Source organism: Martes martes, assembly GCF_963455335.1.
Source record: "Martes martes genome assembly, chromosome: 12".
In the NCBI taxonomy this organism is placed as follows: Eukaryota; Metazoa; Chordata; class Mammalia; order Carnivora; family Mustelidae; genus Martes; species Martes martes.
This window is the reverse complement of record NC_137900.1, coordinates 91,481,907-91,507,691: the sequence shown is the minus strand read 5'-3', so window position 1 is coordinate 91,507,691 and position 25,785 is coordinate 91,481,907. Positions and strand designations below refer to the sequence as shown.

Here is a 25,785-nt window from a genome sequence, read left to right as displayed (position 1 = left end):
CAGGGAGGGAGGGGCTGTACCAGTCTGCCACACACTGCCTCAGTGGGCCATTTCTGAACACGGCTGTGCACCCACGTGCACACCCTCAGCCTCCTCGGCTCTGAGCATCAGTCACAAACCTCATCACCCATCCAGAGGGCAGATGCAGAAGACAGGAGGGCGAGGGCATAGCTGGGGAGACCCGAGGTCAATATTTCACAAGATTCCCCAATATCCCTAGAGGTGGCTGGAACGACCACAGCTTTGGAACTCAACCGATTTCTGAATGTCTAAGTTATCCTCTGGTTTCCCTCATAAGGAACCCAGAGCCAGAAGTGTATGAATTCCAAGTCTGAAAACAGTAATAATGTGGATTAAAAAGGGGGAAGCAATAGTAAAGAAAACGAGACCAAATATAACTGGCAGAGAAGTTTCTGGCGGCGGGGGTGTGGCTGTGTGTGTGTGTGGGGTAATGCCTCTTGGACACTTGACCCCACACTCCAGGATTTCACCCGAGTAGTTGACACTGCACGGACACTATTGCGGGGTCACTGGTTGCCAAGCAACGGGTTGCACCATCAATGGCCAGGGCCGAGCTGCCAGCATCAGGAGGTGGCAAAGGTGCAGTGAGGGGTCTCTTTCTGCCCCTTGCCCCCATCTCAGAAGCCTCAGAAAGGAAAGTGCTGGTCTTCACCTGTTCCCACCTAAGGCCCCGTGGCATCCTGGCAGAAGCCTCTGCATGGGTATGCACTGAGGATGGGGTTCTGAAACCAAAGTGAGACCCTAAGCCCTATTACCTTGAGCTTGGTTCTAAAACCACATGAAAAGAAGACATATTGCACCTTAAAACCTGTCTGCACTAAAAACTGCATTTAATCAGACCGAGGAAGGGACTGGGGTGGGCTGGGGAGGTCAGGCAGGCCTCAGCCCTGCCCTCTGCCCCAAGCCCAATTTAAAATCTGTATCTTAGCGGGAAAGAGACCGCAGCTCGGGCACACGGAGGTGGTGAACGCACTGACCTTCACATGCAATTTCCTGGCCTTTCCTGCACGGAATAACTCAGACATTATATATAAATAGAGCAGTGAAACATTTACTTTTTTTCACCTAGACCTACAACATCAATACATATAAATAAATTCTAGTGTTTTCTGTTTTTATTGGGGAGGGGAAGGAGAGAAAATACAAGGGTAGAGGAAAGGGCTGGCGAACAGGTGACCTTCTGTTTTTATTTTTTTCTCAAACAGGAAGCACTGTCTTGCTGAGGACAGGTCCACCTGCAGGGTGCACCGTGCATTTCCAACAGCACCCAGGGCTGCTCTGCCGGGACGCAAAGTGAGAGAACCTTTCCCTTCCTTCTGACATACAACATGCACCGCTACTGGGTGTGCGGGCCTGGCCGTATTTCTGAGTGTGCGGGCAGCGGGGAATGTGTGTGGCTCCCACAGGGGCAGCCGGGCAGGGGAGGCGGGTGGCAGCAGAGGGGAGCGGCGGGCAGGGCGGCCGGTCACAGGGACAGCGGTCGCACACCGGCAGGGAAGAGAAAGCAGAGGAGCACACGGGGCAGGCGAGAGCGGGCGACTCGTCAAGCGAGCAGCCCTTGGAGAAGGGACCCCAGAATCGAGATTCAGGCATGGAGATGGCCAGCTGGCGGAAGCCCGGTCTGAGGGCAGAGGCAGGAAGGGTAACACAAAGCTGTCAGGAAGCGCGAGGGCGTCTTCCAAGAATGCCGGCCCCGTCCGGAGGACCCTCGCGTCAACCCGGCACTCTCGCTGGCGGGACGCACCCCAAGTCCTTAAAGCAGCAAAGGGCCCCGAGGAGCTGCTCCCTACCGGGTTCTAGGCTGGACACAGCGCTCAGGGCCGTGGGGCGTCACACAGCAGCGGTGACCCAAGGCTGGACTCTGGGGGGCTCCTCGCCGCTCACCTCCTGCTCGTCCTGAGCCAGGTCCTCCCTGTCGTGGAGGAACGTGGCTGGCCAGTTAGTTACCCTGAAGAGCACGTACAAAACTTGACATTTCCCTTCCCCTCTCCTTGGAATGACAAAATCGGGGATGATTTCCTTCTAGGTCTTATTTTAAAAAAGAAAGAACAAAAACCCAGCCTGAGATGGCTCACACAAACATCCTGCTGGCAGCGTCCCTACACGCTTTTTCCCGAGGCCGTCCACGGCTGCGGTGGAACAAGGGTCAGACCCGCAACCCACCCTCCCCTCGGAGCCCGCCCCGGCTGTCCGGGAGGACGGCCGCCCACGGCCCAGCTCAGGCCCCTCTGCCCCCACCACCCGGGTGTGCGGGTGGGAGCCGGGCCAAGGAGAAAAAGGCAGCTCACGCAGCAGCCTTGTGGGCCACAGACCCCAGCAGGTGGCCGGCCGCACGGCCCTGTCCCCCACGTGAGGGAGCCTCGCGGCTTCCGGGGGCCAGCTGTGTGAAAGGTGGTGGGACAGGAGGACCCAGGCAAGAAAGAGAGAGGCTCAGGAGGAAAGGAGGAGGGCGTGTTATGGAAGGCTTCCAGGAAGGGCGTGCGGGTCCGATGACAGCCCCGGGAAACACCAGTGACTCTGCATCTCCGTGATTTACCTCAGCTGCCCCGTGCTCGCACGTCCACTGGCTTTAGAAAAGTCCAGGACAGAAACCGCGTGTCACAATTACGCTAAAAATGCGATCGGCTTCACTGGGCTGCCCCGAAGCTCCAGCAACCGACCATCAGGCCAGGGGCTGGAACCCCCCGCCCCCCAAAACACCAGCCTAACCTGCCCCTCTCCCTTGCTGCCCCTGAACACGGAGCTGCCTGTCGGCGTGCCCCCCACGGTTTCTGCGAGCACCAGTCCCGGTTAACCCACTGAGGGAGTGCGGGGGGCAGGGGCACGTCTGCCCGAAAGTCCTGTGTTAAGGAATCACAGGGACAGCCCAGCGGCAGCCCCGGAGAGAGGGGTTAGTGCGGTACCAGGACGGAGGAAGGGAGGAGAGGGTGGCGAGTGTATAAAAGTTCAGCTATGCACACACAGCTTCTGTTTCTGTTTTCTTTTCCTTTCTCCTTTGTAAAAACTTAGCTGCTTTTTAAAACAAAAAGCCTTGAACTAAAATGGCCCTGCTGCCAAACCACTACGCCTGGGGCCGGGGGTTGCGGGGGGGCAGGGAGGGAGGGGGAGGGACGGGGTCATCTGTACTGCACAAAGGCTCGAGTCACTCCACGGTCACTGTGGACAGGAGGCGGGGACGACACGGGGACGGGGTCGTTTGCTTGCTTGTTTGCTTCGTAGTAAAGCGAGCAGGTCAATGCCACACATCCACGGGGGCAAGCTGGCTGGACACGGAGCTTTCGGGAGTGGACAAGGGAAGGGAGGTCTCTCAGTCCGGGCCAGGTGGTTGGACGGTGGATCTGGTGAGATGTCCGAGATGTCCACGAGTCTGTCTGTGTCCAGGCCGAGCGGTGGCCCTGTCCTCAAGGTGGGGGGCGAGGCGTGGCCAAGCACCTTCAGGCCTTGCTCTCCTCCACTTTGACTGCCCGAGGCTTGATTGCTCCGGTCCGCTTCATCTGGGAGGCGGCTGAGGGGGCCTCCTGCAGCTTCACGCCTCCCAGGCTGGGTTTTTCATCCACTCGTTGTTTGGCCTTTGGACAGATGAACGGGGACAAAGACAGTTACCCTTATGTAGAAACATCTGTCTGGACACATAACTCCCACCGGCCCCTGCCTGCTCCTGAGTCACCGAAAAAAGCTATCCTGAGAAGCCCATTCCCTTGGCGGAAGGACCAGACTCGGAAGGACACGGGCGGACACTGCTCTCGCCCCTCCCAGGAGTGCTGAGGGCAATGATTCAGGGAGGCAAGAAGGTGCCGGGTCGTCCGGGAACCATTCTGTAATGGCCATGGGCCTGTGCAGCAGGCGCACATCCAAGACTGACTTGGAAGGACCTTCTCAAATCAGTGCATCCCCTGCCCCAAGGGTAAAAAGCCCTTGAGCAGATCCAAGTGCACCCCACGAGTCGGAACTCCCAAATGCCTGCAGAGGGGCATAGGGCCAACACGTGGACTTGGTCCTCCCTGTCTTCAACACCCGCCCCCCCACCAGCTCCTGCTCTCCGGAAACGTCTCCCCTGGACCCTCGTTTGGCCTCGAGATTCCCATCAAGGTCCCATGAACCTGCAGCTCTGTGGCCAGCCTCGACTCTGCCCCCCACTGGGGTGTGACCTCTGCAAGAAAGCTTTAGCAGCTCAGTCCAAGCAATTCAAGGAGCCACCCTCCAGGGAACCAAGTTAGGAGGAGTGAAATGAGCGATCAAACTTCCGCCTCCATCAGCCAGGAATGCGGTTTTATTAAAAAGCCACGCCTGACGGGTATGAGCTCTGGACCCCATCGCATTTTAGAGCAGCGGCTGAGAACAGTGCCTGAAGGCAAAGACACTGAAAAACCCCTTTTGTTACAAAATGGGAAAGCCTCATTCCACTGGTACTCCCACCCAGCCAAGACAGAGACGAGACACAGCACTTACTAGAGCTAGCACGCGCACGCACACACGCGCACGCACACACACGCGGCTTCTAGAGCTGACCCACAGACCTAACCGAGTCCCAGCGCCTTCACAGCCCAAATCGCTAGGGAGGGAGGTCCACCTTCTGGCGCCACCTCCTCAGAGGAATCCGCATCCTCCCTTCTCTGCAGGACAAGGAAGGATCCAGACGCCCATCAAGAGGATAAATGCCTTCGCCAGGAGGGACTCGGACTGCCGGCTCCCGGCGCCACGCTCTAAGCGCTAGGGCTCGTCTCTCTTTTTAAGAGGAGCACTCAAATGGCTGGACAGTCCCTTCTCTTTTGGCGCTTGGAGACGGGCCTAAGCGTCCGGGGCTGGAGGGTCTGGAAAGCCATCTTCTACCTGTTGAACGTAGTGTCCCTGCACAGAGCCCATGTTAACTGCTGATCCAGAGGGCTTCCCACTGGGGCTAGCAGAGCTAGGCCTGAAAAAACCAAAGGCAGGGGGTGAGAACACACGCGTCGCCAGAGAAACCGAGTCAAGCCTAGCATGTGGCACGGCCCTGGGTCAGGCAGCGCCCTCTCAGACGGAGGAAAGCCAAGACCTCAGCCAGCCAGAGGGCAGAGGGTGCCGGAGCAGCTCGCAGAGACACACCCGAGGGTGCAGGGGCTGAGGGCATGGGGGCCAAGGGCCCAGCTGCGGGCAGCACTGACCAGAGAGGTAGATGGCCACTGACCGTCTCTCAGGATCTGGACCAACAGGATTCTGTGACCCAAATGGTCTCTGCAGCTGATTTCAGAATGGGGCCAAGTTTATTCCTAGTTTTCACATTTTAGGCAATGTGTTTGTGTATGTGTATGTGTGTGTATGTGTGGATGTGGGGGGGCGGTGAGTGGAAAGAGAAACCAAAAGCAACAAGAATCTTTTGGAACATTTTTCTGAATGTGTTCCATTGACCGGACAACCCGTTCTCCTGCATGCTGACTAGGGCTCAGAGTCCCAACAAGTGCTGTGCACAGCAGAGTTCATCAGGACCCTTGACAGCGGGGCCGCCCAGACCCTGTGCCGGGGGCCACGAGCCCCAGGTGTCTGACCAGGGAACCCTTTTTTGGCAGGGCATGCCTCAGAAGCCCCGTTTCCAGAAAACGTGGAAAACACCAGTCTATAAAACACCAATTTTCCCCACCCCGCTACAGCACCAACAAAACAAAGGCCATTCATGAGAGCTTCTACCTTCTACATGTTCTCCAAAGGGCCCAATGCTGTTCTCCTACACTAAGCAGACATGGGCGGGTCTTGCTCTGTGAGCCTGGGTTTGCCTCTGGGACCCGACGCTGCTCAGTGCCACCCACGGCGGCAGGGGGAGGGCAGCATCTGCTTATCCACGGAGCTGCCTTCCTTACTCCAGATTATACTCATCGTTCTGTGTTGCTGTCTGTCCGTGGTTTTCCTAAATTCTGTTGTTTTGGTTTATGTCAAAAAGATGGAACACAAAACAAACCAATAAACAAAAATAAATGAAGCCAAGAGGGTGACGTAAGAACAGAAAAGATGATGGAATGGGGCAGAAGTCCCACAGACGCCTTTCTCTGGAAATACAGGTGGAGCATGGAATGACGGGACAGACGGGAGGGACGAGGATGCGGCCTCGACTCTCCAAGAGCAAAGGGGCACAGCGCTGCGGCAGGAAGACGAGATGGTGCTCTGATCTGCGTTAGTGCTCCCCAACCGGAGGGCGGTTGTGCACCAGCAGACGGACCTCGGGGCGCCCTGGCGCCCTGCTGCTAACCTCCCACGGAGCGCTGCAAGTCACGCACGTCTGTTCCACCCGCTCACAAGCAGGAGGCCGCGCCAGGCATCTCCCGCGTACGACACAGCCGACTGCACCCCCCTGCGAGCCCCCGGCTGAGCGTGCTGCCTGCCTCCCTCTCCCGGCACACTCCTCCTCGGGGCCAAACAGCTCAGCGGAACCAGAGCTTCTTTGACTTTCTAGCATGATCAGTAATTCAACACCAGGCTCACCCAAAGCCACCTCTAGCTGAAAGCCTGGGGCAGTTACCGGAGGCAGAGACCGAGACCGAGGACACAAGGAGAAGGAGCCAGTCCGCGCCGTGAGAGGCACGGACGGCCCTGGCAGGGCCAGGGGCCCAGTGCAGGGAACACGCAGCCCCGGGAAAGGAAAGTCTCCTCGCCTTCCAGGGAGCACACTTTCCTAGCCAGTGAATCCTTTGGAAAACCTTGTGAGAAAGCTGTGAATAGTCAGGCCAGGCTTTACACTATCAAAACGTCAGACGTTCCTTTTCCTACCTTTCCAGAAACTCTCCCAAACCAGAGCATTTTATTATGAAGACCAAAAGCAAAACCACTCCGCCAGTTCCTGACTTCCCCGTGGCTAACTAAAACCTGAGTGTGTCCCAGCACTGAACTTCAAGGTGACACGGGGCCTCCAAGGGGACCCAGCCTCAACGCCCTTCCACAGCTCTCCCTGGGCCCCTAGGACTCTTCTGAACCACTCAGTCCCGTCCAGACCAAGTACTCGGCGATGCAGCATCCGACCCCCAGGGCATTTCTTTACCTGTAAGTCTGCGGTGACGGCACGGAGCCTCCAGAAGGAACATTCTGTTTACTGTCGGCAAAGTGGAAGCCCTTCATCTCCATCTGAGAGGACTGAAGGCATCAAGAAGGAATGAGCGATCGTTTGATGGCCCCAGAGTGCCTGGCCCTCCCCAACCCACCCCGTGCACAGCCGATGAGAATTCCCCGGGAGAGAGGGATTGTCTAAAGGAATCCGTACTCCCCTCCACCCCCCAGTCTGGGTTCAAGAGGCTTCTTCTTAGAACCAAGAACTGTCCCGTTTTTGTTCTCTAACAGAAGGATGGGGAGAAAGGACCACCAGGATGCCCATCAGCAGAGCCTGGAGCCCAGTCCTAGACACGGTCGATGGGGACGTCTGGGACCAGTCTCTGAGATACCCCAGCGCAACACCCCTGGCCCGTCAGCCCCAGACGTCACGACCACACACCCTTCTGCTCTGAGTCTTGGCTCCTGTCACTTGCTTACACAGGAACCAAGAGGGCCTCGCCATGGGGTTCCTAGAGGACTTTATCATAAGCAGGAAACCAGTGGTCTGGTGAGGCCAAGAGCTCGCACCCTGACCTCTGGCACTTCCTGCCCCAAGAGTGCTTCCTGACCAGCTAGCAACAATTTTCCCCAGGACAGAGTGGGATGGAATCCTCCTTACCTCTCTGCTGGTGTTAAGGACCGAAGGCTGGGAGCCGGGTGGAAGGATTCTTCGGGGGGCCCCGACAGAGAGGCTCTGCCCCTGCGGCAGCTGGATGGACTGTGGCAGAATCAGGGGCTGCTGCCCAGAGCCGTACCGCGGCAGGGGGAGCTGGGAGCCTGGCAGCGGCATCGTCAGCTGCTAGAGAACAGGGATAATCAAGACGAAGAATGGATGTTGGGGAGGAAGCCACAAACTACTGTTTACATGTAACCCCGAGAGCAAACACGTGTTATACATCAGGTTCTCATTTCCACAGAATTAAAGCACGGCCTCTGCATGATAAGACAGGTTCGGGATTTCTGCTAGGGCCCAGCCTCAAAGGCAAGTGTGACTGCTGGAACCAGACAGGTGGAGAAGACAAGCTCAGGACCGTGCCAGCCGCAGACAGCAGGTGCCACGCTGTGAGGTGTTCCTGGGGGAGCATGGGATGCAAGAGGCTCCTCTCCGGGACCGCACAGGGCCACGTGCACCCCAGACTTTCTTGCTTCCAACCAGCAAAGGGTTAACCGAGTGCATGTTATGTGCATCAGGGGCAAGCATGAGGACAGGCCAGACCCAGGGCACAGCGAAGACAGGGCCACACTGGACGCAGACTCAGCATGGGGACTACAGGCAGCAAACCCCTGTGCCTAGGGGCAGGAGGGCTTCTTAGGAAGGAATGGCCAACAAACCCCTGAAAGCAAATGTATTCGGCATCCCGGCTGCTGTGCTGAGAACAGATACTGTATGGACGTGTATCTATGTACCCCTTTGGAAGGCACAAAAAGGCAAAATCCCTTTAACTGTTTTGCCTCTAAAGGTGATGGAAAACTCCGCTGGGTTCTGGGGTTCAGGGTTCCTGGAACTGGAGACTCTTGGAGGCTTCTGAAGGCTATTATGACAGCAAGTGTGTGGGGTGGGGGGGTGGGGGGGCGGGGTGACAACGAGCTCTAAGTGACTCCTTGTCAAGTCCAGCACCACGTGGTGACAGGGAGGGGAGCCTGGAGACTCTGGACTGGGGCAGGGAGGCCACTTGTTGTCTCTCAGTCACTTTCCTCTTCATCCCCCTGCATTGAGTCCACAGTGGGGATCAGAAGGATCTATTGGAACTGCATCACGGAGACAGTGGCTGCCAGAGTCTCTAGACCCCCGCTCCTCCTTGCACACGACAGGTTGCAGGACAAACAGGAGGATGGCGCCACGCTGCTGGAGCGCCAGCTAAGGGTGGTGTGGCTAGACTTGTGTTTCACGGGGCCCCCTGGCTGCTGTGTTGAGAACAAACATTTGGGCTGGATTCTGGTAATTTCCAAAGGTAGAGCCAAGAGCACCTGAAGGATCAGAGAGAGCATGAGGGCAAGCGGGGACCTACATGGACAAGACAGCCATAAGGACTGGGCGAAAATCAGGCTTTGGATATGATGCCTTCGCTATTGTGTCTGAGACGCCACAGGACGCCAGAGCAGAAGCGACAGGCAGCCCGCGGGGCTGGAAAACATATACTCGGTGGGACTGGGAAAACCCATGTTGCTGGGACTTAGAGCCAAAGGACAGAACAGAGACTGGAGGGCAGAGCCCAGGGTGCGTGGGGAAACTGCAGAGCACAGAGGTGAGGAAGAGGGTTCCAGCAGGAACGCTGCCTGCGGACACGGTGCTGGGGGTTGAGAGGGAAAAACCACCATCAGGAACTGACTGGTGTCCTTAGAAAAAGTTTTATGGGGTTTTGTCTCTTTAACGAGGGAATGGGATAAGGGGAATAATAGGGTCGACTGCGTGTAAACAGGAGGCTCTTCCTCTGGAGAGCGGAGAGCGAGGCCCCACAGCGCATGAGGGAAGGAGCAGGAGCCTGGCTGAAGGGCCTCCCCCAGGCACCGCCAGGCCCCCCCCCCCGGGACAGGAGACCCAGCAGGGGGCACTCTGTACAAGATCTCGTTTTGTCACTGCTAGTATTTCTCTAGCGACACAGGAAGCAAGATGCCGCATGGTGGCAGGTGGAAGGCGGGGAGGAGAAAGTTGCAAGTCTGAAACCCGCAGTGGGGGCGGGGGACTGACAGGCCAAGTGCAGGGACATGGACGCTCCCGAAGGTGGCGGTCGGTGTGTGGCTGCACGTAGCCCAAGCAGGTCTGGTTTTCCGTGGGCGCAGACAGCTGTGCAGACACAGGGCCGGACTTTACCAAGATGAGAATACTGGAGGAGGGCCGAGGGCAAAAGCAATGGCACGGCTCTGCTAAGCTGGGGAGGGAAGGATGTGAGCCCACTGGGCACGTGGTAAACAGGTGGCCAGAGCCTGGGTCGCTGGATGGGGAGAGCTAGAAGAGCAGAGCTGGTGACTGGCAGGACCCTTAAGCCTGAGATGACGGAAGAGGGACAGCTTCCGGCACTGACCAGCCCAGACGGACCGTGAGCACAGCGGAGCACTGCTGGCAAGGGGGCCGTGGAACAGAGACCAGGCAATCACCTATGCAGACATCAAAACCACGAGCGGCTAGATTAGGAGCTGTGCTGGGGAGACTGAGTCAGGGGCCAAAGCATGGAAGGAGTGCCCCTCAAAGCCGCCCCCTACTGCTGATGGTCACGGGACGGGAAGATGAGAAGCCAAACACTGGATTCATCATGTGGACTCACAGCTCCCCAGAGGCCAGTGGAGCAGTGCACAGTATGGGCTCCAGAGCTGGGACTTTGGGGAGGAGGAGGGAGAGCAACCTAGATGCATCACTGGGTGTGCAAGGACAGCACCCCATCTCCGAGCCCCAGAGGAGGAGGGTGGAGAGAGGCCATGGGAGCAGCAGCACTCTTGGGGGATAGATAGGAGACTGGACCGTTTGACCAGCCAGAGGACCTGCCCCCAGTTCTAGCGGCCCAGGGACCAGTCACAAGGGTCACAAGCAGCAGACCCCACCTCAAGAGGCAGACAAAAAGGAAAAACAGTCATGAAAGAAAGTGGCCTAGCGTTCTGAGCAGGAAGGATTGAATTCCTAACCTGTGGGAGCTGGGAGTCCAACAACTGGGAGGCACCCAGGCCAGCAGCCTGACCCAGCTGGCCCTCGTACACCAGGGCTTGGTTTCCACTCATGGGCTGGTAGGGGGAGCCAGACTGGGGCTTCACCATCTCTAAGGGCTGCATGCCTGGGAACGCCGAGTACGGAGGCTTCAAGGCTGTGCCTCCAGAGAGGATCATGGTGCTGGGCGGTGACAGGCTGGGATGCATGTACACCTGAGACCTGCAAAACCAGACACATGGTGGGTCAGAGGCGGGAGCACGCCAGCGGACCTCAAGTAAGAGCACACATCATGCTCCCCACACCGTGTGTGCTGAGACCCACACCGCTGGCCTCACTGCCCACCCCCTCCCCGGCCCACCCCAAATTTCTGACTCAGGAGGTCTGGGACAGAGCCTGAGAACCTGCTTTTGTAACAGGCTCCTAGATGGGGATGTGCTGGTCTAGAAACCACAGTTTGAGTGTCTACACTGGAGTACATATCCAGGCTGTAAAAGGCACGGGAAAACCTGGGTGACGCCAAAGGCCAGGACTTCAGACACATGGGAAGAGCAGACCCAAGGTGGTGGCCGGCGGGAAGAAGGGAGGACAGGGAGAGGCTGGGAAGGGGTAGGATGACGTGAGAAGAAAAAATAAGGCCCGGGGAGGACCACGAAGCCCATGCGGCTCCTGCAGCAGTTAGGAATGACTCCAAAGTGACTGTGATCACCCCCCATCCACCCCAAAAGCAGAGAGGCGCGGATCAGCTGCACAACGAAGGGGGCGAGCCCACAGGCCGCGGGCGCAGACATCCCAGGCTGCATCTCACCTGAAGGGCTGCAAGGAGCTGAAGATCTCCTGAGCCTGGGAGGCGGGCAGCCCGCCCCTCAGTCCCAGCTGGGCTGGAGCCTGCAGAGACGTGTGAAGGGAGAGCGGGATCTGCGGGGCAGCGGCAGCCTGCGGACGGGAAGCCGGGCAGTAACCGCGGGGCCCTCCGGGCTGCTGCTCCGGGCCCCCCACCGCGCCCCACCCCCTCTCCACGAGGCAGCCCGAGCACTGCCCCGAACGCACACTGGGCCGTGTTCCTCCGGTGCTTTCCCTGCTCTTGGGAAAAAGCAAACGATGGGTCGTAATCCCAAATGCTGGTATGTTCCTACGGTGGGTTCTGTACAACAGCGAGAACGAATCCTAGCTATAGGTACTGACAGCCGTGCATTTCGGAACCAACGGTGAGCGGGACACGCATACGAAGAGTGCGTGCGGTACGAACCGATCACATGAAGGTCACCATCTTATAAATCTAAATGGTGTGATATTTAAAAATGTTTTATCAAGAGGTTGGGACGGGCCAAGTCCTCTTTCCTCGGTCCCCAAATCTGCTTCTGCCCAAGGGAGCCACCTTCCTGGCACCTAGGTCCGGAGGGTGCTGGACCGTAAGAAGGCTCCGCAGCTTCAGGAGGGAGGATTCCAGAAATCCGCCCCTTGCGGCACAGAAAATATGCCCATCCTGCATGAAAACAAACGCCTGCACGTTTCTAAAACTACCTCTTTCTAACGAATCCATGCCTGGGACTCTAGGCCTTTCTTCTCTTCATCAGAAGAACACCTGATACCAAAGGATACCAAAGAGAATTCCATTTCAGCTAATTCCCCAGCTAGGACACAGGAAAAAGTCTGAAAGAGGGAAACGGAGAGTCTGGAGTGCAGAGCTCCATTCCTCTTCCCTGTCTCTCCTGTGTCCGTTCACTGACCATTTCCTGGCTGCTAGGACGGACGGGGAGCTGGGCATTACACGGGAGGGACGCAGGAAGTAAGACAACGCACAAGTCAACGCAGGAGGTCACTCCTCTGTGCACTGCTCCCCCGTCCCCCATGGAGCTGCCTGGCTGGCCGCCCTCACCTGCTGGTAACTCTGCTGCTGAGGTATGGTCTGGGGAACCAGCCGGGGCTGACTTGCGAACATGTGGCCGTCCAGGTAGAGAGGCGGCAGGTGGCTGCCTGCGAACAGAAGCCCAGAGGAGACAGAACTGAGTCAAGCCTCACTGTTCCCGAATGTTCACGCGTGCCTGCCTTCCCAGGAAGTCAGCAGGAGGGAGTGTGTGCAAAGCCTGCTCAGCCCCGTGCAGCTGGCCCCATGCTCCAGCAGCCCCACTCTGACTCACCTGCTGGGGAACATGGGCAGGTGGTGGCATCAGGGCCCAGTGCGGGGATGGGCTCCAGCCCACCCTCCCACCCAACCTTTGGCCTGCACCATTGGGAACGGCCCCACTGCAGCAGAGATGGCCTGGGTCTCAGACCCTGGCTCTTCTCTCCCCCTGCACCAAGCCAGAGGAGGAGGAGAGTCAGAGGAGGGTCAGAAACAGTCTATAGGAACGGCATCACTGGGACTCTGGCAGCTGTGCCCTCAAAACCCCGCCCTGGCTCTCTGAGCGCCAACACCGTGGGGAAGCAGACTCCCACTCATCGAGGGCTTGACTGACACAAAGCACCTTCCAGCTATGACCTCGTCTCACTGGCTAACCCGCGGACAGCCCGTCTTCTCTCACAGACGAAGGGGCTGCAGCGCAGGGGGCTGAGCCCCTCGCCGGCAGTGAGCCCCGTCTCCGCCTGCTCCCAGTCGGCTTCCCAGGGGAGGGGAGCAGGGAAGCGGGACAAGCAAGTTATCTGCGGTGCCTGGGAAGCTGTGACCTCCCGACTGCACACCAGCTCCTACTTCTGCACACTCCTTAACGCAAGCAATCCAAGCTTCTCTTGAGAACAAGGGGGACGACCGCCCGAGCTGGTTCGGGCGGGGACGGGTGTGTGTGTGTGTGTGCGGGGGGACATACCTGGAAGAGAAGCCGAAGGCGCGACAGAGGCCACAGGCATGGGCGGCATGGAAACCCCGCCGAAGGAGCTGTAGCTGACCCCGTTGGAGGCTCCCACAGACGACGGGGGCTGGATGCCTGAGCCCGTTCCGCTGGGAGAGCTCTGCTCCGGCAAACTGGGTGAGTTTTCCCAAGCCTTGCGTGCAGACTCCATCTGAAAAGCAAGGCGAGCGGAAGCATTACCACCAGGAAGGCGGTGGCTGGCACAGACGGAGGACGCGGGACGGCAGGCGGGGCTGCTTGCTCCGGCCTCTTCCCCAGCTAAGGCACCCAGGCGGTCCCCCCGTCACTCTGTGCTGGTGTTACCTTCAGGGTGAGGTCCGCGGTAGGGAAGGACATCTGGGAGAGGCCAATGGCCCTCTGGATGTGATGGTCGCGCCGGAGAATGGGAATACTCGGGGCCAAGCCCGCCTGGAAGGGAGGAGACCATGGAGTATGATAGGCACAGAGGCCGAACGACAGCACAGCGAAATGCACCTCCAGTTCGGGCCTCGTGTGCTCACGACCTGGGACAAGGCTGCGAGCAACAGAGACCACAGCTGTCTCCTCCAGATAGCTGCCTTCACGGACTCCTGCAGCAGAATCCACAGACAGCCACATCCACGCCCTCAGCCCATGGCGCACGGAGGCACCAGAACCCAGCTTGGAGATCCCAGGTCCTGTCTTAGCCGCCCCACCCGAAAACTAAACAGGTCCTTGTAACATTTCTTTGGATATGTGCTCAACAGACCTGCCCACATGTGCCCAGTGCCCGTAAACGTATTACAGAGGTTGTGAGAAATTGCTCAGAATAAAAATACCCCAGCACCATCACACATATGTAACCACAGAACTTGGAAGATCAGAGAATTGCAAAGTGCCAAATAAACCAGACCTTGGGAATTATATTTTCCCATTTTAAGACCACAAAACCAGGGTGTGGAACATCTACACAACTTGCCCAAGGTTGTACAACCAGCTAGAAAATGGGGCACCCCTCATACCCAAGTCAGGTGGCTGACCCCCAAACCTGGTACTGGTCCCCTCCTCTGGCTTCGAGCCGCCCTCCAGCCCCCCAGAAGGCTTGCCCCCTTCGTTCCAGGCCTGCCAGCGCAGAGAACAACAGAGCTTGGGGGCGAAGCACACTCACGTTACTGGCCAAGGCGTCCTGAAGTTTGACGACCGGATTCCCCGCGGGACCAGAGGCAGAGCCAGGCGGCAAGCTGAAATCAGAGTCCTGCGGAGGACCAAGAGCCCACTGAAAGCATCCGGCCCGCCTTTCAGCAGAGGCACACATCAACTTGACCCACAGTCTCAGGGACTCAAAAAGTCGACTGAGCAGCATTCACCAGACAGCACCCAAGAAAAGATGCCACCCCCTGCCACTCCCTCTGTGCCTCCTGCCCGTGCCCACTGGCCCAACCCAACGGAGACACTGAAGATAACCCATCCACTCAGCCTGAGAACCTGGCTGGTGCCAGGAGAATGATCTAGAAGGCAGCTCAGTAGTGCCTGGCACATCCAGCACACTGACAAGCTCCCCCAGAGTACTGCTTAGCTCCTACCCCCTGCTCGTTCTCACTGACAACCCCATCTCAGCACCCTCCTCTCTCTCCAAGCATAAAAAGAAGGATGGGGGGCGGGAAGGAAACACAGGCCGGCCTTACTTTTGGATTGACTCCAAATTCAATGGGCGGCACCGGCAACACGGAGTCCACGTGAATCTCCACCCCGTTAACAGGTGGGACGACGGCCCCCTGCAGCCGGTCGGCCCCCTCCGAGCCCTTTCTGTTCTTCAGGGACCGCTCATTGCCGATGGGTCCCGGTCTGTGCTCCTTGCTCTGTCCTGACCCTTGTTCTGCATCCTTGATGGAAAACCAGGGACGCTGAGAAACACAGACTGGAAGGACCCCAACCCCCAGCCCCTGAGCCCCAGGAAGAGGGGAGGAAGACAAAGGGCAACGGCCCCTCCTGCCCTGGCCCAGGCCACCGTGAATGGACGTCCAGCTTACCTTGGGCTCGGACTGCTTCTGAGCCTGCTCCTTGTGGCCGTCAGCCTTGGGCTCCAGGCCAGGCCCGCTCATGTCCTCCGGTTTCAGGGTGCCGTACGGGGAGCTGCGCTGGGAGGAGGTCGCAGATGACTCCCGAGACTCGGCGCTCAGGTCAACGCCGCTGTCCCCCTGGCTGCTCTTAAAACCCTGCTGTGCGAGGGACGAAATGGGTCAGGAGTCCTGACCCCCGAACTCCAGCGTGGGACCAGGAAGCAAGACCAAGCCCGTGGCTGAGACACACCCCCTGAGTACGCCTGTCCTGACCTCCACCCTGACCCACCGATGGTGGCCAGCGCCTGAAGACATGGCTGAAAGCACAAGCCGCACAGTGGGTGCCAGGGACACGGCTGCCAAACTCATCCCCTTGTGACCCAGGTCAGACCGACCGGCCGCTGCCACCAGCTCACGGGAGAGGCCCCAGCTGCCCACCCTCTCGGGTTAATCCCCCCCTCCCCTTCACACAGGGCCCTCACACAGTCAAGACGGAAGTTGAGCACCAAGCCGGGGCCTGTGGAAACGGCCCCAGGGCCAGGCTCCGCGGCTGCGGTGAGCACGCACGGGGCCCGAGCAGCGAGGCGGCCACTCACCTCGGCAGAGCCGGGCTCGGCGCTGCTGAAGGCAGTGGCGGCTTTTGTCCAGGAGTCGTTGGTCGGGGCCTGAACGGGGAGGGCTGCCCAAGGGAGCAAGACAGAGCGTCAGGGCATTGCAGAAGAAGCCTGAGGCCGGAGCCACGAGCCCGGGTGCCGCTGACACACACCTGGGCTGCCACCCGCCCTCCCTGCCCTGTCAGCGGCGTGCCGGAGAGACGGGACCCCCAGGAGCTGGCGGCGGGCTTTACGCAACTTCCCAGCAAGCTCAGACTCTCATAAACTCGCTTCTCGTCCTCCATCAACGAGGTGCTCCGGCAGGCCCGCCGGCAGGTCTCACCCCATCTGGGAGGATTCCGCACCGCCATCCCTGCGAAGCGCAGCTTTCTCTCGCTTAAGCCAAGGATTCATCTCTACAAGCCAGCTGCCCTCACAGAGACTTTCAAAGACTCAAGCCAGGATCACTCAACTCCCACTAGCTCAAGGACCACTCCAGACTTCCACAGAAGCCACAGACCACAGAACCTGACACACTGTTTTCAGATCCAGCTCCCGCAACCCCCGCCCGCGAGCAGCCGAGGACGCGCTGGAGAGTCCTAGCAGCAAAGGCCCGAGAGCACGGGCAGGGGGAGTCCAGCCTGCTCTGAGGGACGAGGTGGCGGGCATCTGCGGACGTTCGGAGTGTGATAACCGACACTCACACGTGCAACCAAATCATCGGATAGCGACAGCTTAGAGCTCATTATACTTCCAATCAAAGCTTAGGTCTCTACCAATGGTTTTTGCCTGTGTATGTGTTTTTTAAGATTTTATTTATTTGAGAGAGAGACAGAGGGGGCGTGCGAGAGAGCACAAAGTGGGGGGTGAGGGGCAGAGGGAAAAGCAGGCTCCCTGTTGACAGTGAGCCTGGGGCAGGGCCCAATCCTGAACTTTGGGATCATGATCTAAGCCGAAGGCAAAAGCTTAATCCGCTCAGCCAGGCAGGCGCCCCTCTCTCCCAATGTTGTTTTTCCAGTATGCTGGAAGTAAGGTCACGTGGTAAAACTCAAAGAATACCCAGAACCCAGAACTGTGGGTGTCTGTCCTGTGGCTCTGGGGTCACGTCACTGCGCTCTGGAGAGCTTGGCTATTCCGCAGAGCACACTGGAAATGGACAATTTCCCTAAGCTCCCCTGTGAGGCACCATGCGTCCCCTTCTCTCCTTCACCTGTGTACTCTGTAAGGCTCTGCCCAGAGAAGGCATTCAAGAAAAACCTGCTTGATTAAAATGGTTTTATATTTTAAAATGAAGAGTTACCAAAAAAGGAGCACTGAATTAGAATTTTTTTTTTTTTTTAAAGTTCGGGGAAATAAATTTTCCAAGAATCAGGTGCCCTCACTCTGTCTTGCAGAGAGAGCATCAGGAGAAACGGACAGAACCCCCCGGAGTCGGGGTCCGGGCCGGCTTGCAGCACAGACAGGCAAGCTTCGGACCCTCTCCGCCTCCCTCGCAGTCACCTGCGGCTCTTCCACGGGGGAGAAGGAAGGGTTAAGGTTAGGGTTAGCAGATGGGGACGGGGCTCTCGTCGTCCAGACCACTGGACACACGGAGTGGTGTGCTCCTGTCCCAAGTTTCAAGCAGGGAGCCGCTACTTTCGTCCAGGGGCTGCACCAGCGGGTGGGACTGCGACGGCATGGGACACGGGGGCTCTGGAGAGGAGGCCGGGAACCCGGAAAGCCGCACGGGCATTCACAGCCCCAAAGCAGGATGCTCCCGAGAAGGGACCCTGGGCCCAGAGGACAGCCCTGAGCCAAGCAGCTGAGCCCAAGCGCCCAACTCTTACCCTGGCTGCTGCTCTCCCAAATCTCGGTGCCCAGGCTACTGCCGGGCACAGACACGTCACTCTGCTCCAGGCACAAGTTGTTCTGCTTTTTAGCAAACCGGGGAGGAATACGGGAGGAAAGACCTCGCCCCTTGACGGGCATCTGAGGAGAAAAAGGATGATGTGTCCAGCCTTGACGTGAAGCATGAAGAGCAACAATGTCTTCCCAGGGACAGCACCCTGGGCCCCCAACCCCCGCCCCAGAAACTGTTCCGGAGATGCTGGAATAGTCGCCTCCTGACGCCTCAACCACAGGCGAACAGCACTGCCAACCGAACCGCCCCAGAAGGGGCTGCCATGCCCACGGACACAGACCGCAGAGGCTGAGTGTGCAGTGGACAGCCCCGACTGCGTCTGAGGACAGGGTCCCCGAGCCTCGTGATGCCCCAGGTGACGAATCTCATCCCACACAGGCCAGAGCAGCGGGAGGAGGGTGGGCTCAGAGGGGCTGATGGAGGCCGGCGTACTGCCGTTGTCACCAGGGACAAATCACCCTCTTGGAGAACAGGATACTACCACCTCCTCCCACAGGACAACGGGGGCCACGGAAGTACTCCCCCCTTCCCCTCTTCTAACTTGGGCTTCATCAGAACTCTCCTCCTCTGGCTCTGGGTTTCTCCGTGCCGGCCCGCCAGCACCCCGGCCCCCTTTACCTGCACGGCCTGCTCCTTCCTCCTCCTCTCCTCCTCCAGCAGGCGGCGCTGCTTCTTGGTGAGGACCTCGATGAAGCCTTCACCCGCCATGGGGCCCACTTCGCTCTCCTCCCCAGGGCTGGACCCGCAGTTTTCAATGATGGAATCTGAACCCAGATTTCACAAGAAGGGACGGTTGTTTCCATTCATCAGCAGAAAGGATAACCCGGCCCTACCAGCTGCTGGAATCCAAGGACGGCTCAGCTCAGGAGGCCGGCAGGAGCCGGCTCCACGCTGCCGAGGACGAGCATGCTCGCAGGGTCTACGGAAATCCCGCTGGGATCTCTCCACCCTCCCCGCGACCCCTCGGCACGCGGTAATCCCAAACCAGAGACCTGAGGAGCACTACAGTTAAGAAGACAATCGCTGGAAACAGAAACGCCAAACTCCCAGTTCTGCTCCCGGACAAACCCCCCAACCTCTCTGGGCCACGGTTCCCCCTCTTTGAAACTGGGACACCGCGGGGCGGCTCTGGGCATCAGTAAGGCCGTGAGCAACGAGAGGGAGGAATCCTATCTGTTCTGCTCGCCACCGCAGCCTTGGAACTTAGCCCACCACCTGCCCGGAGGCCACGATGCTCAGAGGACGGGCAGACCCCGCAGCCCCATGGAGGCGGCTGCTCTGCTTCCCCCTGAAGACACGAGAGGACAGACTCACTTCCATAGTTCAGGTCAAACTGTTTCATGGTCTCTCCCTGTTCACCCGCCCTCTGAACAGCCAGCTTGGCCTCCTTCTCTGCCTTCTCACAGGGGGCGTCGGGGGCGTCAGAAGTGGCGTGGGCCGGTCGCTCCAGCGCATAGTGGCCGCTCCCACCACCACCACCACCACCAAGACCTCCAGGCAAGGCCTCGTCTGGGGACCTGTAAAGGAAGGAGGAGCTCGTCAGCTTGGACGCGGCTGAAGGCCAGGGAAGGAGGGAAAAGGAAACCCTGCACGTGCGCACAGCACGCACACGGACACAGCGCCCTGACCTACAGCATCCCGTCGTTCGGTCAAAGCTGCTCTCTGGCAGCGGTGCGTGGTGTGCAAGGCCCCGTGGCATCCCCTCCCCCCCACACCGCTTCAGCAGCTCTGCCCGCTCATGGGGAGCACCACTCCTCCCCCGCCCCTTCCGGGGCTCAGCACCTCTGTTCCTTCCCACCGTGTGCCACACTCAGCGGGCCTGTGCAGAGGAGACAATGAAGGGCTTGCCCTGAGCAGAGCTACAGAACTTTCTGCCCCGGGCACACCAGACTGGCCAGCAAGGAGCCAGACCTGGCCCTAGCACAAGGCTCTCGGCAGAAGTCAAAAGCAAAGCCAAGTCTCGGCATCTGGGGCCGGGACAGCGAGGCTGGGCAGACACCTGGAAGGACCAGCACTCTCAGAGGGCCCCTTCTCTGGGGCTCTGAGACAGTGCCACCCCAGGTTTCTGGCTCTGGATTCTAAGGACGCCAGGAGGCAGGAAGCAGCCTTCCTCAGCCTGAGCTGTGGCCTGCGTGTGGTCAGGAAAGCAGGCTACCCAAGTGACTCCCTGCATGTGCTCTCCCCCTTTCCCAGATTCCAGGCAGCCGGTGGGCAACAAGCAGCCCCAGAGCACAGATCAACCCCCGAAACCCCCAGATCCCATGAGAGATGCTCACAGGGCCTGGGACGCCTCACCCCCTGCTGCTATGGCCTGGCTCTTTCAACGAGGAGGCGGTTAATCCCCAAAGCGGGGCCGCATTTCCTCACCATCGAGAAGCAGACTCGGGGCCAGGAGGCCAGAGGCCCCTGAGGCCACTGGGTGACAGCAGCCGCAGGGCGGAGGGATCCGGGGGGCTGGCACCGTCCACAGGCAGCGCCTCCTCAGCGGGGCGGCCACCACACAAGTACCACTGGGGCAGGGACTCCAAGTTCTGGTGTCCAAGCCATGACAACAATGACAACCACACACCATGAGAGAAGCAGACAAGCAGTGCAAGAGCGAGCGATGGAGACGCTCATACATAATGGTCTTGGCAGGCAGCCCCCACCCCCACCCCAGGGCACAACAGAGGGACAGAGTCGGCTCCGGACACACGGCGGGACACGCATGCATGGAGTGCTGCTTAAAAAAACAGGCTTAGTAACAGAACAACAGCAACAGAAAAGAGCCTGGGGTGGGTTTGTTTTACCTTTTGGCTTTCAAAGGCGTCCCATTCTGTTGGCTCTCATAACGGGGAGAAGTGTCACCACCACCTGGCCTAACCGACTTCTCCCCAAACCCCCCTGGCTCCAGCTTTCGGCTCTGCCTGTCGGCCAGGGGCCTCTGGCTGGAGAAGCTCCTCTTGGCCAGCTCCTTCTTCTCACCCACAGCAGCCCCGGGCAGGCTGCCGTCCGCCTGGGGGTCGGGTTCAGCCCCTGGGCCCTCGCGCCGCTCCCGCCTCTCGCTGAAGTCGCTGCTCTCGGAGGCCGTCTCCCACTCCTCATTGGCGTGATCAGACGAGTTCTGGTACGAGAGCTCGGGGGACCCACTCTTGTCCCCGGGGCAGAGCTTGGGCCGGCCTGGCCATGGCCCTGCCAGCAGGTGGGGCTCCTCCTCGGGCCCCCAGAGGCCCAGGGATTCTCGCTCCTGCCGGAGGCGCCGAAAGCGTGGTGGCTTGTCCTGGCGAGGGGGGCGCCTTCTCCGGAATGGCCGGTTCTCTGTGCCTTCTGGGTCGGCCGTGTGGTCGTCAGGGAAGAAGGGCCTCTTGTCCTCCAGGCGGCTGTCCTCGAAGGCCCTGGCACCAAAAGAGTCAGAATGTCTGTAGGCATCGGGGACACAGTCCCTGTCTGCAGGTCGCCGGGACCCGCACGCATCTGGGGAGCTGTACTCCTGCCAGGAGGCGCCCGGGCTCTTGCTCTGCCAGTGGGCGGCCTCTTTGGACACGAAGGTTCTCCGCCCGTAGCCGCAGCTGCTCAGCCGGGGAGGGAGCGCCCGGCCGAAGGCGCGAGGGCCTCGGCTCTTAGCCTCCAGGCTGCTGTGGTCCTCGGAGCACACCTTGCTGGAGCGCCAGGAGTCCCTGAAGTCCCCCTTCCTCAGGGCACTGCCCTCCCGCTCCAGGAGCGAGGCTTCGTTTCCGTTCTCCGAGCCTCGCTGCCGCCGCCGCTTGGGAAGCTCTTCGTACTCGGAGCCCTCGCTGTGGGTCTCGCTGGCGATTCGCCGCCGCGGCTTGGCCCTGGGGAAGTCTTCGGGCTGGCCGAGGTCCCGCAGAGCCCGGCCGCGGCCGCTCCTTGGGCCGCCGCTGTAGATGCCCCGCGCCCCGAGAACCCCCCCACCGCAGAGGCCGGGACCGCCGCCCACAGGCCGCCCTCGGAACGTGAACTCTCGGAAGCCGCGGCCGCGGCCCCGGGCCTGCCCTCGGCCCCCGAAGGCCTGCTCCTCATCAATAAAGATCCAGTTGTTTCTCTTTGTCGGGGGAGTGTCGCTGGACTCCCGAGGGGGTCTGCTCTCCCAGGCCCTGTCGGGCTTCTCGTCCTCTTCGCACCTGCTGGCCTCACGGCCCAAGCCAGCGCGCGAGGAGCCCTGGTCCTCCAAGGGGGACGGGGAGGAATTGGCCAGCGCAGGGTCGTTCTCTTCGTCCTCGTCCTTGTCCGCCGAGCGAACCGGCCCCTTCTCCTTGGCCATGCGGGCACTCTCCTCCCCCAGCTCCTGCTTCACCTTCTCGAGTTCCTTCTCCTTGTCCTCTACCTTGAGGGCTTTCAGCACGGGCTTCTTGATGGGTCCCGACCTCCGCGTCCTGCCAGTCTGCTCCGGGTGCTGGCCGCTGGGGCCCCGGGGCTCAGGTGTCCACTCGGGCTGCAGGGGCGGCTGACTGTTGGGGCTCCCTTCCTTCTCCCAGGAGGAGACGTTAAACGATGGCTCCTCCCGGGGCGCCCCCTTCTCGATGCTGTTGGCTGTGTTGGTGGCCTCTGGCGGGTGGCTAACGTCCCAATTGCTATACTCTGGCTTTTTCTCGGCTGGGGCAAAGTCAGGCTCCAGCGGGGAACACCTGAGGTCTGGGGTGTGACCCCCAGGAGCACCTGCTTCCTGAACATGGTCTTGGGGTGGAAACAAAAGCTCCTGGCCTATTCTTTGAGAAGAGACACAGCTGTCAAAGTCTGCTTGGGCCTTCTTGTCAAAAGCACTCAAGAACTCCTCCCCTCTCTCCTCAAGGAGATCTCGCTGGGCGCCTACGCCCCCTGACCTTCCGGGTGAGGCAGAGTAAGAGCTTTCATTCCTGAAAAGGAACCAGAAAAATCAGTCAATGTGATTGGAGCCTGGTTCCTGGTTTCCATGCTGAACACAGAGTTTAGTTTTAAAAAGAAAAAAATTTTTAAAAAAAGAAAACGAAAAAGAAAAACAAAAAAACAAAAAAACAAAAACACAAGCACCAACATTTGCTCTATCTTTAAACACGTCTTAGAGCTGCTGGGCCATGGATTGCTGGGTGGCCCCCGGCGTCCAGACTGAAGAGTGCGGTGGCTGCTGGCGGACTCAGCGTGCCACAGGGAGGCAGAGCAGCTGGGGATCCTCTGGTCCAAATGACAAGCTGGAGGCTGGGAGTCCGTGGAGAGTCTGGGGCACTGGGCCAGCAGGGCCCGCTTGCTTCACTTTCACAGGAAGGAGCCATGACCTGGGCACTACACCCTGCCGAGCCCCACCCCTCGCCCTGACCCAACGTTCCACAGATCTGCCTCTGACCTGGGACCTCTCCTTAGCCGCTGCCAGTCTCGCCGGCAGGTCGCCTCTCATACAAAAGCCTTCGAGCAAACCTCATCAATTCTCCATCCCCGGAGGGCACTGCCAGTCCCTGCAAAGTGCCCTTTCTCCAGGCAATGCCTCCGGGGACAGAGCTTCATCCCAGAGCCCCTTGCAAGCAGGACATGGAGATTCTGCCTTCAAATGCAGGACCACAGGGCCATGTTTCATCTCACCTGACGTGCACGTCCATGGCCAAAGTGTCGTTGGATTTCGGCTGGGGAAGCGAGTAGCCCTTGCTCTGCAACGCCATGTAACCCTCGGGGCTCCACACGGGGGCTGGGTCGAGGGCAGCCACTTTCCTTTCTTGCAGTGGGGGCACGCAGCTCTGGTCCTCAGAGCGACAGCCAGTCCCCCCAAGGGCGTCCTGGGGCATCATGGGCTTCATCAGTCCTGAAGAAGGCAAAGGCAAAGGACTGACCCGCACCGGCTCATTCAGGGCCGCCACGTCAGGGCGACCAGAGGCCCAAAGGAGACAACAGCTACCCTGTCACGTGGACACGCAGCCCCCCCGCCCACTGCACCCCGGTCCATCATCACCGGGCTCTCCATGCTCTCTGACCACGGAACCTCTGAATGCACACCTGCGTGCAACACTAAGTGTCCCAAAGAGCTGCCCTGGGGCCCGTGGCGTCCAGCCTGCACTCCCGGGTCCAGAACCCCATGTGGAGAAGTACATCAAACCGGCAAAGGGAAACCGGAAATAGCTCAGTGGAGAGCTCGTCCTGTCAGCAGAAGGCCGGAGGGGCCGATCGGTCAGCCACGAGGGTCTGCCCGCAAGCAGACGCCAAGGTCTCCTGCACACATGGAGGAAACCGAGCTGCGTGCCTGAGAGCTTACAAGGATGGAGAGCTGGGCTCTGCCTGCTTCAAAACCTGAGCCAGAAGACTTGGGAGGGGATTTTGGTTTCAGGTCCTTTTTTAAAAAATGATTTTATTTTATTTATTCATTTATTTGACAGACAGAGATCACAAGTAGGCAGAGAGGCAGGCAGAGAGAGAGGAGGAAGCAGGCTCCCTGTGGAGCAGAGAGCCCGATGTGGGGCTCGATCCCAGGACCCTGAGATCATGACCTGAGCTGAAGGCAGAGGCTTAACCCACTGAGCCACCCAGGACCTAAGACTTTATTTTTAAGTCCTCTCTACACCCCACATGAGGCCCAAACCCACAACCCCAGAATTAAGAGTCAGATGCCCCACTAGATGTGCCAGACAAGCACCCCAGTTCCTTCTACTTCTAGCCCTGAGACTGACCGCAGCACTCCACATTTTTGTACAGTGAATGGGGGCAGGAGGACACACAGAGGACGACAAACTGTTAACTGGCCTGAGGTGATTAAGAGACAGAGGACAGGGGCCCCTGGGTGGCTCAGGTGGTTAAGCGTCTGGTTGGTTTCAGCTCAGATCATGATCTCAGGATCATGGGATCGAGCCCTGCAGCGGGCTCCGAGTTCAGCGGAGAGTGTGCTTGAAGATTCTCTCTCTCCCCCAGCCCTGCCCCCGCCTCAAATAAATAAATCTTTGAAAAAAAAAAAAAAAAGAGCGAGACAGAGGACACCTCGTCCCCAGACAGAAGCTGGCTGGGGAAGGTGTGTGCCCTAAGGCCTCTCTGTCCATGTGGATCAAGTGGGGGCAGAGTGGGGGAGGGCGGCAGTGCAGAAATTAAAGGTCTCATCAGGCCTAAGCCTATGGAGAGAAAAAGATCTGATTTCTCAAATATTCTCTCCACGAAGCTTATCTGCAGCCACGCTCCGTGTTGTGCCCATCTTTTACTGAGATGATCTGCCTGGAAAACGGCTCAACATTAAGCCAGCAGGTTTCAAGCTTCCCAGTGGCTGTGGAAGGCCCTGACACAGGACTCTGATAGAAAGTTAGTGTGAGGCAAGGGGCAGAGACCCTCTCTGGAAATCCGCAGTTACAGACTGCTCATTAAGGGCTGATTGCGAGGCACACTAAAGTGGTCGACACTGTAAGTAAGCGTGGTTTTGCTTGGTTTTGGCAATGTGGCGGCTCTTACGACCCGAAAAACCCCGCTAGCACAGACATTCTCTGCCACAAAGATCCCATGCAGAGTGTGTCACACCCCCCCCCCCCCCGCAGAGGTTCCCAAGAATACGGGAAACCCCAGGGGGCTGAAACCACAGCCCCAGGCCAAAGCCACAAGCTGGTGCTTCCTGGATGGGAGCAGGGAAACACCCCTGTTAGTCCCAGCACCTAGGGGCAATGGGGTCTTGCAGAGAGCCATAACTGGGACGCTGCTCAAGACAGAGACCCTCAAAGGGTGAGGCCCTCAATGCAAAGGTAGATTTTAAAATGTATGCTCCTTAGTAAAGGAAAACAGGAGG

The 25,785-nt window shown here is 59.0% G+C and overlaps 1 protein-coding gene across 1 annotated transcript in view; it reads right to left on the bottom strand.

Moving 5' to 3' along the window:
- Window positions 1-2,986: 2,986 nt before the first annotated feature.
- The window catches only part of PRRC2B (proline rich coiled-coil 2B), an 86,144-nt gene continuing 63,345 nt past the window's right edge, over window positions 2,987-25,785 (bottom strand). The window contains exons 15-32 of the mRNA XM_080819350.1: window positions 23,619-23,835; window positions 20,858-22,921; window positions 19,383-19,585; window positions 18,687-18,832; window positions 17,995-18,136; window positions 16,172-16,254; window positions 15,546-15,734; window positions 15,201-15,398; window positions 14,684-14,770; window positions 13,861-13,965; window positions 13,516-13,708; window positions 12,588-12,685; window positions 11,517-11,644; window positions 10,690-10,930; window positions 7,691-7,870; window positions 7,025-7,116; window positions 4,852-4,933; window positions 2,987-3,590 (exon numbers count right to left, since the gene is read on the bottom strand). Of these exons, the coding sequence (XP_080675476.1) occupies window positions 3,456-3,590; window positions 4,852-4,933; window positions 7,025-7,116; window positions 7,691-7,870; window positions 10,690-10,930; window positions 11,517-11,644; window positions 12,588-12,685; window positions 13,516-13,708; window positions 13,861-13,965; window positions 14,684-14,770; window positions 15,201-15,398; window positions 15,546-15,734; window positions 16,172-16,254; window positions 17,995-18,136; window positions 18,687-18,832; window positions 19,383-19,585; window positions 20,858-22,921; window positions 23,619-23,835 (4,583 nt within the window). The 3' untranslated portion in view covers window positions 2,987-3,455. The remainder of the gene's footprint in view (window positions 3,591-4,851; window positions 4,934-7,024; window positions 7,117-7,690; window positions 7,871-10,689; window positions 10,931-11,516; window positions 11,645-12,587; window positions 12,686-13,515; window positions 13,709-13,860; window positions 13,966-14,683; window positions 14,771-15,200; window positions 15,399-15,545; window positions 15,735-16,171; window positions 16,255-17,994; window positions 18,137-18,686; window positions 18,833-19,382; window positions 19,586-20,857; window positions 22,922-23,618; window positions 23,836-25,785) is intronic.